General features: G+C 45.3%; 1 protein-coding gene across 7 annotated transcripts in view; it reads left to right on the plus strand.

The window, feature by feature from the left end:
- The window catches only part of cacna1bb (calcium channel, voltage-dependent, N type, alpha 1B subunit, b), a 183,198-nt gene extending 170,966 nt beyond the window's left edge, over window positions 1–12,232 (plus strand). For all 7 annotated transcript variants that reach the window (XM_061799308.1, XM_061799303.1, XM_061799302.1 and 4 more), the window contains 2 exons: window positions 7,272–7,495; window positions 9,561–12,232. In XM_061799308.1, the coding sequence (XP_061655292.1) occupies window positions 7,272–7,495; window positions 9,561–10,115 (779 nt within the window). In that variant the 3' untranslated portion in view covers window positions 10,116–12,232. The remainder of the gene's footprint in view (window positions 1–7,271; window positions 7,496–9,560) is intronic.
- The last annotated feature ends 908 nt before the right edge of the window (window positions 12,233–13,140 follow it).

A 13,140-nucleotide genomic window follows, 5' to 3' on the forward strand; every position in this document is an offset into this window, starting at 1 on the left:
TGAGGCCACACTTCTGAATAGTCTTATTGTTCTTTTTGCCTCCCCCAAGTGTATAACACTACTGGTATTGTCGCTGTAGACGAGTATGTGCGTTTCGCAGGTTTGGAAGACCTGAGACAGAGGCTCTTTTATTCACGATACGAAGGCGCAGGGAGGGGAATGACCTGGATTGGATGTTTGAAACGGGTAAAGAAAGTGTCATTCTGTCATCACAGGTGGTCATTGGTATGAGGGCGGAGGCTATTACCCCTGCCTCCAAATGAATGTCAGCCACTGCCTGATGATGATCATTAGACACAGGGGTGCGTTTATTTATTTGCATTTTTTCGATGTTGCAAACAAACATTTACAGAGGAGTGTATGTGTGTCTAATAGCGCATCAAGTGTGTGTGTGCAGCCCAGCCACAAAGGTTGTCAGGACATCAGTTCTATTTCCCGACATCATCTGTTCCTGGGCATATCCCTGGAGAAGCAGAATGTTTGACTGCTCATCCAGCTAATTCATATATTTTACAGCAAAGCCACACTCACAATATGAAACACGAGTCAACATCCAACCCCTGACCCCTTTTTGCTACCTAAATCTCTACCATGCTGTGTGGCAATGAGAAGTTATATGGCTGATCTGACTGTGAGCCAGTCTTTTGCTGTTTCCAGTCGTATACTTTGCTGTCAGTTTCGTGAGTTATGATTCTTCCTACCACATGTCCGCACCTTAGGCTTACTCAGTACAGGGCTTGGGCGCTCGCTTCCCAGGAAAATGATTTACCTTCCATCATTAGATCATTAGCTTTAGTTCAAGCATGTGTTCACGTTCCAGTGTCCATTGTTTATATTTGAAACATTTTCTACTTGTTTGTTGTCCAGCTAAACAATTTGTTCCTTTCATGTTTACTTTATACAAACTAATTGGTTTGAAACGCAGAAACCTACTGATAAAGTACTGGTGTAAACACATTCTTTCATGTTAATTCTCACTCGCTTCAGCAAAGTGTTTGTCTAAAGTATGTTAGTAGGCTATGCTGATCTATCTATAGTTTTGAAAAATATCTCTTCTATTTTTTTCTTTTTGTGACAATTTATTACAAATTAGTGCCATCTTAAATTGTAATACAATGAGAATGAAATGAAGTACTCAGCATTTTGGCATATTAGCATCAGATTATTATCAGTATCAAGACTTTGATGTGATTGTGTAAGCATTTGTGTCTGTTCCAGGGAAAGAATCACACAGATTTGGGTGTTGCTCTGGACAGCCTCCAACATGAGTCATTGCAATACCATATGTCTTAGGTTTAGCATATCAATCCAGATGCCATTAAAGCGTTTGGGCCCCTGATGTTATACAGTCACAGCCGGAGACGACGTGTTCGCCGGAATGTTTAATCCCTTAGGATCCCAAATTTTCTGTGAAAATGCAATGCAGTATAACTTTACGACATACTTAACAAAGCTCATCCCTATGCAGGCAAAAATAAAACTTTTTTCTCGTAATACTTTTCTTGCAATCTTTCCCGAGTATCCATCCATCCATCCATTTTCTGTTCCGCTTATCCTCACTAGCGTCGCGGGCGTGCTCGCGCCTATCCAGTCGCTCACCGTGCTACTCTTTCACGAAAATTTACAACATTCATTCATTCGTCTTCCGTACCGCTTATCCTCACTAGGGTCACGGCTGTACTGGAGGCCTATCCCAGCTGACTCCGGGCAAGAGGCGGGGTACACCCTGAAATGGTTGCCAGCCAATCGCAGGGCACATACAGCGGCTGAAATAAGTATGTAACACGTCACCATTTTTCTCACTAAATATACTTCCAAAGGTGCTTTTGACATGAAAAGATGTTGAGAACAACCCAAGTCATCCATACATACAAAGAAATTAGAACAAATAAGCTCAGAAATTAAGTTGTGTGTAAAAATGTGAAATGACACAGGCAAAAAGTATTGAAACACACGGGAGGTGCAAAAAGGCATGGAAAGCCGAGACAACACCTAAAATCTATCAACAATCAAACAGCAATCCAGCCCCTTGTCAGTGCAAATTAATATCAGCTGGTTCAGTCCTATTTGATGGCCTACAAAAAGGTCTCATTGCCAAGGTGTGAGTCAAGACACATCTCATGATGGGTAAGAGCAGAGAGCTGTCTCAAGACCATCACAAACTAATTGTTGCAAAACATAACGATGGCATTAATTACTGCCGCATATCTAAGCTCCTGAACAATGCAGCCCTATGGGGGGCACAAGCCAGTGCAAACTGTAGGCCGGTCCCAAGCCCGGATAAATGCAGAGGTTTGCGTCAGGAAGGGCATCCAGCTTAAAACTTTGCCAAACAAATATGAGCGTTCATCCAAAGAATTCCATACCGGATCGGTCATGGCCCGGGTTAACAACATCCGCCACCGGCGCCGTCAACCTGCAGGGCGCCGTTGGAAATTTAGCTACTGTGGGTCGAAGAAGAAGAAGAGGTGGAAAGCGGGTTCTCTGGCAGAAAGAGAAGAGGAAAGCACAGAGCCTAGAACTGAATGTGGGGACTTTGAATGTTGGGACTATGACAGGAAAAGCTCGGGAGTTGGTTGACATGATGATTAGGTGAAAGGTTGATATATTGTGTGTCCAGGAGACCAGGTGGAAAGGCAGTAAGGCTCGAAGTTTAGGGGCAGGTTTTAAATTATTTGACCATGGTGTAGATGGGAAGAGAAATGGAGTCGGGTTTATCTTAAAAGAAGAGTTGGCCAAGAATGTCTTGGAGGTGAAAAGAGTAGCAGATCGAGCGATGAGGCTGAAACTTGAAATTGAGGGTGTTATGTGTAATGTGATTAGTGGCTATGCCCCACAGGTAGGATGTGACCTAGAGGTGAAAGAGAAATTCTGGAAGGAGCTAGATGATGTAGTTCTGAGCATCCCAGACAGAGAGAGAGTCGTAATTGGTGCAGATTGTAATGGACATGTTGGTGAAGGTAATAGGGGTGATGAAGAAGGGATGGGTAAGTACGGCATCCAGGAAAGGAACTTGGAGGGACAGATGGTGGTAGACTTTGCAACAAGGATGCAAATGGCTGTAGTGAACACTTTTTTCCAGAAGAGGCACGAACATAGGGTGACCTACAAGAGCGGAGGTAGAAGCACACAGGTGGATTACATCTTGTGCAGACGATGTCATCTGAAGGAGGTTACCGACTGTAAGGTAGTGGTAGGGGAGAGTGTGGCTAGACAGCATAGGATGGTGGTGTGTAAGATGACTCTGGTGGTGGGGGGGAAGATTAGGAAGACAAAGGCAGAGCAGAGAACGATGTGGTGGAAGCTGAGACAGGACGAGTGTTGTGCAGCTTTTCGGGAAGAGGTGATCCAGGCTCTCGGTGGATGGGAAGAGCTTCCAGAAGACTGGACCACTGCAGCCAAGGTGATCAGACAGGCAGGCAGGAGAGTACTTATCTTCTGGCAGGAAAGGAGAGGAGACTTGGTGGAGGAACCTCACATTACAGGAAATCATAGATGGAAAAGGGTGAGCTAAGAAGAAGTGGGACACTGAGAGGCCCGATGAGAGGCGAATGGAATACATTGAGATGCGACACAGGGCAAAGGTAGAGGTGGCAAAGAAGGAGAAAGGGATCTATACAGGCTGGCCAGACAGAGGGATAGGATGTGCAGCAGGTTAGGGTGAGGAGGAGTTGATGAATGAGGAAAATGAGAGAGAAGGGAGAGTAGAAGAGCCAAGCGTGGTGGACCAGGAAGTGGCAATGATTAGTAAGGGGGAAGTTAGAAAGGCATTAAAGAGGATGAAAAAAGGAAAGGCAGTTGGTCATGATGACATTCCTGTGGAGGTATGGAAGCATCTAGGAGAGGTGGCTGTGGAGTTTTTGACCAGCTTGTTCAATAGAATTCTAGCAAAGATGCCTGAGGAATGGAGGAAAATTGTGCTGGTGCCCATTCTTAGGAACAAGGGTTATGTGCAGAACTGTGGGAACTTTAGAGGAATAAAGTTGATGAGCCACACAATGAAGTTATGGGAAAGCGTCTCCACTACTCTTTCCCATAACTTCTAGACTCAGGACATAAGTGAGTATTTGCGAGCAACAGTATGGTTTCATGCCTAGAAAGAGTACCACAGATGAATTATTTGCCTTGAGGATGTCGATGGAAAAGTATAGAGAAGGTCAGAAGGAGCTACATTGTGTCTTTGAAGATCTAGAGAAAGACTATGACAGAGTACTCAGAGAGGAACTGTGGTACTGCATGCGAAAGTCTGGCGTGGCAGAGAAGTATGTTAGAATAATACAGGACATGTATGAGGGCAGCAGAACAGCGGTGAGGTGTGCTGACAGACGAATTGGAGGTGGGACTGCATCAGGGATCAGCCCTGAGCCCCTTCCTGTTTGCAGTGGTGTTGGATTGGCTTGCAGATGAGGTTAGACTGGAATCCCCGTGGACCATGATGTTTGCAGATGACATTGTGATCTGCAGTGAAAGCAGGGAGCAGGTGGAGGAACAGTTAGAAAGATGGAGGCATGCACTGGAAAGCAGAGGAATGAAGATTAGTCGAATTAAGACAGAATATATGTGCATGAATGAGAGGGGTGTTGGGGGAAGAGTGAGGCTACAGGGAGAAGAGATAGCAAGGATGGGGGTCAACCGTCCAGAACAGTGGTGAGTGTGGTCAGGAAGTGAAGAAACGGGTCCAAGTTGGAATGCATGTAGGAAGGTGTCAGGTATGTTATGAGACAGAAGAGTCTCTGCTAGGATGAAGGGCAACGTTTATAAAACAGTGGTGAGGCCAGCCATGATGTACGGATTAGAGACAGTGGCACTGAAGAGACAACAGGAAGCAGAGCTGGAGGTGGTGGAAATGAAGATGTTGAGGTTCGCTCTCGGAGTGACCAGGTTGGATAAAATTAGAAATGAGCTAATCAGAGGAACAGACAAGTTTCGATGTTTTGGAGACAAAGTTAGAGAGAGCAGACTCCGATGGGTTGGGCACGTCCAGAGGAGAAATAGTGAGTATATTGGTAGAAGGATGATGAGGATGGAGCTGCCAGACAAGAGAGCTAGAGGAAGACCAAAGTGAAGGTTGATGGATGGCGTGAGGGAAGACATGAGGGCAGTTGGTGTTCGAGAGGAGCATGCAGGGGATAGGCTTACATGGAAAAGGATGACGCGCTGTGGCAACCCCTAAAGGGACAAGCCGCAACGAAAAGATCTAATCTTCTGAACGTTCCAGTGAGTTGGGGCCAAAATAGGTAAGTGGAAACTCAATCATACCAACATAAATTTGCCTCAATTAAGGCCCGGGGGTGGTTCCTAAAGGCTCTGGATGTTGTGGGTCTATCCTGGTTGACCTCTGCAACATCGCGTGGACAACGGGAACAGTGCCTCTGGATTGGCAGACTGGGGTGGTGGTCTTTTTAAGAAGGGGGACCGGAGGTTATGTTCCAATTACAGGGGCATTACACTCCTCAGCCTCCCTGGTAAGGTCTATTCAGAGGTGCTGGCGAGGAGGGTCTGATTTAGGAGGAGCAGTGTGGTTTTCCTCCTGGCCGTGGAACAGTGAACCAGCTCTAGACCCTCGACAGGGTCCTCGAGGGTGCATGGGAGTTCGCCCAACCAGTCTACATGTGTTTTGTGGACTTGGAGAAGGCGTTCGACCGTGTCCCTCGGGGGGTCTTGCGGGGGGTGCTTCGGGAGTATGGGGTACCGAACCCCTTGATACGGCCTGCCCTGTAGGACCGGAGTCAGAGTTTGGGCCGCATATTCGGCAGCAAGTCGGACTCGTTTCCGGTGAGGGTTGGACTCCACCAAGGCTGCCCTTTGTCACCAATTCTGTCCATAACTTTTATGGACAGAATTTCAAGGTTCAGCCGAGGCGTAGATGGGTCCGGTTTGATGGTCTCAGTATTGCATCTCTGCTTTTTGTAGATGATGTGGTTCTGTTGGCTTCATCAAGCCGTGACTTCCAACTCTCACTGGAGCAGTTCGCAGCTGAGTGTGAAGCGGCTGGGATGAGAATCAGCACCTCCAAATCTGAAACCATGGTCCTCAATCGGAAAAGGGTGGCGTCCCCTCACCGGGTCGGGGATGAGATCCTGCCCCAAGTGGAGGAGTTCAAGTATCTTGGGGTCTTGTTCACGAGTGAGGGAAGAATGGAATGGGACATCGACAGGCGGCTCGGTGCAGCGTCTGCAGTGATGCAGACTTTGTATCGATCCGCTGTGGTAAAGAAGGAGCTCAGCCGAAAGGAGAAGCTCTCGCTTTACCGGCCGATCTACGTTCCTACCCTCACATATGGTCACGAGCTGTGGGTCGTGACTGAAAGAACAAGATTCCGGATACAAGCGGCTGAAATGAGTTTCCTCCGCAGGGTGTCCGGGCTCTACCTTAGAGATAGGGTGAGAAGCTCTGTCATCTGGGAGGATCTCAGAGTAGAGCCGCTGCTCCTCCACGTCGAGAGAAGCCAGATGAGGTGGCTGGGGCATCTGATTCGGATGCCTCCCGGACGCCTCCCTGGTAAGGTGTTCCGGGCACATCCCACCGGGAGGAGACCCCGGGGACGACCCAGGACACGCCGAAGAGACTACGTCCTTCGGCTGGCCTGGGAACGCCTCGGGGTCCCCCCGGAAGAGCTGGATGAAGTGGCTGGGGAGAGGGAAGCTAAAGCTACTGCCCCCGTCACCCAACCTCGGATAAGCGGTAGAAAATGGATGGATGGATGGATGGATGGGCAGTTGGCGTGTTCAATACTTTCCCTGTGTCACTTCACATTATTACATACAAGGTAATTTCCGAGCTTATTTGTTCTACTTTCTTTGTATGTGTGGACTACTTGGGTTGTTCCCAACATTTGGATACATTTTCATGTCAATAGCACCTTCGGAAATATATTTAATGAGAATAATGGTGACGTGTTAAAGACTTATTTCAGCCGCTGTATAAACAAACAACCATTCTCACTCACATTCACACTTTTTCAATTTAGAGTCTTCAATTAACCTACCATGCATGTTTTCGGGATGTGTGGGCAAACCGGATGACCCGGAGAAAACCCACGCAGGGACGGGGATAAATACAACATTAATACTGTAATGTTACTACTTTAATCTTGAATATAAGCAAGTTTTGTTTCAAAAAGATGCAACTTTTTATCTCGTGTTTATCTGAATTCCCCTTTAATTGACTATGCCCTTAGGTCAAGGAAAAACATATCAAAAGATATAGTAAATAAAATCCATAAATAAAATGAAGCTACAGTTTTGTGGTTTTGTGCACTTTTTCCTCAGACTCATTCACAGACCCCTCAGCTGAAGGCATGTCTAGAGAACGAGCTAGGGAGCGAGATCGCAGTCGCCCGCACGAGAGAAGGCATCACTCCTCTGCAGGGGAGAAGCAACGCTACTACTCCTGTGAGCGTTATGGCTCCAGGGAGACAAGCCATGCCAAGTCAGCCGGTCCGAGCCGATCCACATCTCCAGGAGAGGGACAAGACACTGTTGTCCTTAGACAAGTGAGTTACTTGCTGGCAAAACAAGGAAGCCTGTTTTGTTTTTTTATCTGAAACAGCACTCACCTATTTGTGTGATCAAATGTCAAACATCCAAATGGGTTCTCTCATATGTATCATTTAGGGAAGGTTATGGGTGATCGTGAGGTAAGTTAACCAGACAAAGTCAGGGGAAAAAAACTACTGCTGTGTGATTGTACACAACACATCTGCGGCAGGGCACAAATGCTGGCTGATCCTCATCTCCGTGCAAGCGCAAGGTTCGCTGTGTGTGTTCGCCAATTTGGCAGCCGGTCTGCGCCGACCGAGGCGTTTGGGCGCAGCGAGGGTGTGCCCTTGGAGATTGCGCCTGGTGGAGAGACAATTTGATGGCAGAAAATCCATCTAAACTTATGCCCGCTCAAACCACGTGGAAGGCCTGGCGCAAGGTAGACCGCTGGTCTAACGCGGTTTTGGTGAATTTGATCAAGGCGCAGGCAGACAGATACTGAGCTCCTTGGACATATTTAAGTCGGCAGTGAGTTATCATCAGCTCATTCTGTATTTAACAAGGGTACCCACTCATATTGACGGTTGCCACACTGTGGCCAGAGCAGTGACCATGTTTCACACAGGCACAGATCGCTGCGATTACGCATCGTCCTCTTCTGCACTGAGAATGGTGCCAAGTCTCTGTCGAGACTGTCAGTTGCGCCACATTTGACAGGAGCCGCTTTGATTGGTAGCGACGGAAGTCGGCTGTAAACACTCCTGTAGCGGCTGGTCTACGAAATTACCAACACTGTTCTAACCCGCCTCTGTCGCACAGGCTGTTCACGAAAATAGAGCACTATATCCTTAGGTCTTATGTTGTGCAATTTAAATTCCAAGTCATGACTGGACTGTACATGAAGAATAGACATACTGTATACTCCCAGCATTAACAATATGTACACCTGCTAATAGGATTCAATACAAGATCAGTGTAAAAAGAAGAATTGCCTTGACAAACGGTAACTGATTGGTTTTAAATGACACATCTATAGAGGTATTCATTTACCAGTACAGTGAACACCCGTTTATCATATGGGATACGTTCCAGACACACTTGCAAACGGTGTAAAACTGCAATTGAGCGACCATGTCATTTTTTTTCTCCTACTACCACACACTCTACTGTAGACACGCTAAACACATTTAAACTTATTAAATGTATGAAAACCATTGTTGATATATTCCCTAGCAACTGTTTTCACACTCCCGCTGTCAAGTCATGGGAGACTATTGTAGAACATCTCATTTGCACAGTTCTCTAAATAGGCAAATTGTGCTTGTCAATCCAAGTTTACTGTAAAATTTACACCAAACAATAATAAAGAATTAAACCTTGTACATTTCAACTCTGAAATGTTCAACCAGACGGTAAAGATTTGTATAACGAAAGTCTGCTAACTTGATGCTAAAATACAGTATACATAAGTATAATACAAAACGCTGTAGTCGGGCCAAAGGACATTAGCATAGATGTTACGGTAATTATTGAGCTTGAAACAACTGCTATTTTAACACACAAAGCAAAGCATACATAGAAGCACCATACAACAACAGTCGCAGGCATATTCTGTCATCTCTCTGGGAAGAAATATTCAAATGGCAAAACATGGCGGTTTATTACACTAAGGGGGTGTCCTCCTCTCGCTATTAATTCCGGGGCATCTCTTCCAGTAGAACTCAGTGCTGCCCGGCATGTTGGGCCACGACATGTTACTAGTCTGAAGGAGTGCAACACTGTGATGTACAGTAGCTGGCGTTCACTGAATTGTGGTTGCAGTTTGCGGTGGTTTATAGGTGCACCACTGCTCCCATGGGATTACACGTAGGCAAAGAAATATCATTGGATACAGGTACAGTTTAGCTAATATTGGAGTGGGGGAGTTTATGTTTTCAGTAAAACACCGTCACTACGGCTCATCTGAAAGCTTTAAAACCAATTGAATACTTTGTAAGTAAGAAGAGTTAGTAGTATTATATAGTAGTAGATTTTAGCTGGCTGGTAATAATACAGTGTGTTTTTTTTTTTTTGTTCCAGCATGGTAGCACTGGGGGTAAACCCGCCCCCTCTGGTTCAAGCACACCAGGTCGTGGTCGCAGGCAGCTTCCCCAAACACCCCTGACTCCTCGTCCTGCCGTTGCCTACAAGACTGCAAACTCCTCCCCTCTCTCTTCTGCTGCCAGCGCCACTATAGCTGGACAGCACACTCGTGTCAGCCGTGGCCTTTCAGAACACGAGCGCTTGCATGGGGACAATGACCGCTCCCCGATACCGGTCACCTGCATTGGTTCTGACCCAAATTTAGACCGGCAACAGCAGGGAACTTCTCAACAAGCGTTTATTGAAGAAACGGAGGACTTCCAGGATGCTGTTAGCAGCCAAGTATTGTCACACTCTGCCCGAGCCGGTGCCTCCGCAACCACCTCATCTTCCCACGGTACTGCTGCTGCTGTGCCCGTCACAGCAGCAGCCACACAAGGGCGTGCAGATATGGTACCTAACGGGTACCACTTCACCTTTGGGGGAAACTCTGTATCAAACAGCAGAGGAACAGGAAGCCTCAGGGAGAGAGAGGATGAGGACTGGTGCTAGCACGCAAGGATACTACAGAGGTTTTTTCCGATGCACTGTTGAAGGAGCAACTTGGCCGTGTTGCTTATGTCAGATCGCGTGAGCTGGTCAAAGGGGAAAGTGCTGTCAAAGGGTTGTGTTGCAGTGTTACACAAAAAGCTGTCGAAGGAAGCAGAATGCTGACTTTTTTTTTTGTACCCCTTTTCAAACCCTTGCACCAAAATGCTTTTGAAGACCCTTCAGTATTTTGCCTTGGCCAGTGTTGTTGAAGACCGAAACCCAAAATCTTGAAGTACTATGTTTTAGACTCGTCCGAACGCCTCACTCTTGAGCTACTTGGATGCTTTATTTTGTCTTGACATGCAGGTCAGGGGTTTCGATGTAACATGCTCGCACCGAAACATCTGACTGAAGGGTCATCATTGACCAAGATGATTTTCTGTCGGTCTTGGAACTTTTCTGATTCACGCAAAGATCAACAAGTGTCACTTTGAGGCAAAAGAAACAAACACGAGCCATTTTCATGGTCAAACTTGGTTCAAATTGGGGGGTGCACACAGGGACAAGGACAACAATTTTACTGCAACATGTGGCCGAATACTAAGTGCCTCATTTTACAAGATGTGAGTAGGAGTCTGGCTTCTTGAGTGGGCGGTCTGTGTTGAACACACAGTCAAGCATGTAAGTCTGTACACAGCTGAGAGAAACGGGACAACATAAAGCTGTTTCAATCTGTCGGAATGGTCTAAAAATAATAATAATCAAATACAAAAAATAAAGTAAAAAAAAAACTAAAAATAACATTTTTATATGCTGAGTCTTGTAGTTGGTGAATCCAAATTAAAGATCCAAAGTCACCAATGTAGTGCATGCCGAGGTCTTGAACATGTCCAAAAATTGTGTCTGTACTTTATTTAAGGGTGCGTGCGAAGCATTTGCCTTTTTCTTAAAACACACTGCCAGTCCACTGGTAAGCAACAGATGGTCTCTCAAAGGACAAAAGTGCCATTTTTGAAATATCAAACTAGAACTCACGTCAGAAACGTGGAAATGTCCTCCAACAGAAGGGATGATACTGAAGTGTGCGCATGCTTTTTTGTGTGTGTTCTGGCTCTAAGAAAAAAACTGTTTGATTTGTTGTTTTAGTCATCATCCTTTTCGTAATACTTCTCTATCATGCCCACAGGATGGACAAAAGAGAGGAATACAGAAATACAACTAAACAATTGTGCTTTAAAGTCACATAGTATTGAAATATCTAAAGCAGGGGTGACCAACATGGTGCCCACAGACACCATGAGTAGTTCGGAGGCCTGTTCTAAGAATACCTCACCCACGATTTGCTAGGAGTGTTGTAGAAGTGATCATTCGTTTGCAGAGATTTATAGAAATCCATTGTTGCATATCGATATTGATCTGTTTCCTACCTTGTTAAATCCTTCTTGATAATTGTGAAAAATCATTAACATGTCATTTCAGAAGTGTGTATCACACTGGCAGCCATTCACATTAATCAGTATCCAAGAAGTAGCTTTCAGTTTCGAAAAGACCCCTGATCTGGTGAAATGACCACTTTTTAAGAACTGATGAACTAAATATACCAAAGACTACTTTAAAAATGGAATACATTAAATTGAGCTTTTTCACACATCGACCTTAATTCAGTACTATTTAAAAGCCTTGCGCTGCGGCGACCCCTAAAGGGACAAGCCGAAAGGAAAAGAAGAAAGCGTTCCTCTCCCTCCTATGTGAAGTGGATGTTCTTCAGGCGCTGGCGTGGGTTTTCCCGGGATACTTGGGCTTCCACCCCAATTCCAAAAACACGCATCTTAGTTTAATTGAAGACAACGAGTGACTGGTGACCAGACCGGGCTGTTCTCCACCTCTCACCCAAAGTCAGTTGGGATAGGCTCCAGCTCACCCGCAAGCCTAAGGAGGGACAAGTGCTATATAAAATGGATGGATTGCTGAATTATTAGGCTTCACTCCGTTTGTATCCCACAGGTCGACAACATTTTCTTTTTGTGATCTGGATTTGCATCGCCACTATTCCATTGATTTTGTGATTGAGGGCATCTGTGGCCCACCTCTGTGCATTCCTGATGATATTATTTTTGCCACATAAACTCTTAAATCTGTTGGGTTTCCTTACTCTTCACTTTCCCCTGAAACTGCAGTGAGTGAGTACTGATGCATGTCTGTCCAGACCTTGAACAAAGATCAGGACCAGTGTCTTTGTGGAAATTCACAGACAAGATAGTTTCCAAATTCTTTTAAAAAGGACTACTGTGTCCGCATGTGCATCAATGTGGGCTGATTATGTTGCATGCATGCACACCTTCTGCAAATCTCTCCATCCCTAACTTGCAATGACTGTTGTTCATCTCGAAGTTGTCATTATGGTTATGTTAACATTGGATGATGGGTTTTATCTGTTCCTCTTTCTTTACTGTCACATATATATATATATGGTATCTGGTCTCGAATCACCACCCAGATCTCAGGGTATATCAGCCACTTGAAAGCTCAGTCAGTCACAATGAAAGCCTAAGAAAAAATAGTGAGCCAACACACAACACGTCATCACTCGGTAACTGTTAGTATGACACAATAATGGGGATGTATATCACAGAAAGACCTTAATTCTTTACTTAAAGATCACTCTCCCACGAACGGATGAGTTCCTGGCCCAGGCTCATCGTGTTAATGATTTGTTGTTCAATGGACGTTTCTGGGGCTACAAACAATAATTTGTCCAGATATTATGGTTGCCCAGATGAGGCATGGGGGGGGGGGCTTCATAAATGAAATCATGTACAAATATGGAAAATGTATCTTTCTGAGCAATCAGGCAGACTGCCACAACCCCATCAGATCAGATCAAACGGTGGGATGGGCCACGTTAGTTTTGTATGTTTAATTCGAATTGAATTGAGTTCTTTATTTTGAACATTTGAAACAAATAAAAAAAAGTAACAGAAAAACAACAAAACAAGATTTGAAGACACAAATAAAAGATCAAGTTAAATCACACATATTCGAACAG

Source organism: Phyllopteryx taeniolatus, chromosome 15 (genome assembly GCF_024500385.1).
Source record: "Phyllopteryx taeniolatus isolate TA_2022b chromosome 15, UOR_Ptae_1.2, whole genome shotgun sequence".
Lineage (NCBI taxonomy): Eukaryota > Metazoa > Chordata > Actinopteri > Syngnathiformes > Syngnathidae > Phyllopteryx > Phyllopteryx taeniolatus.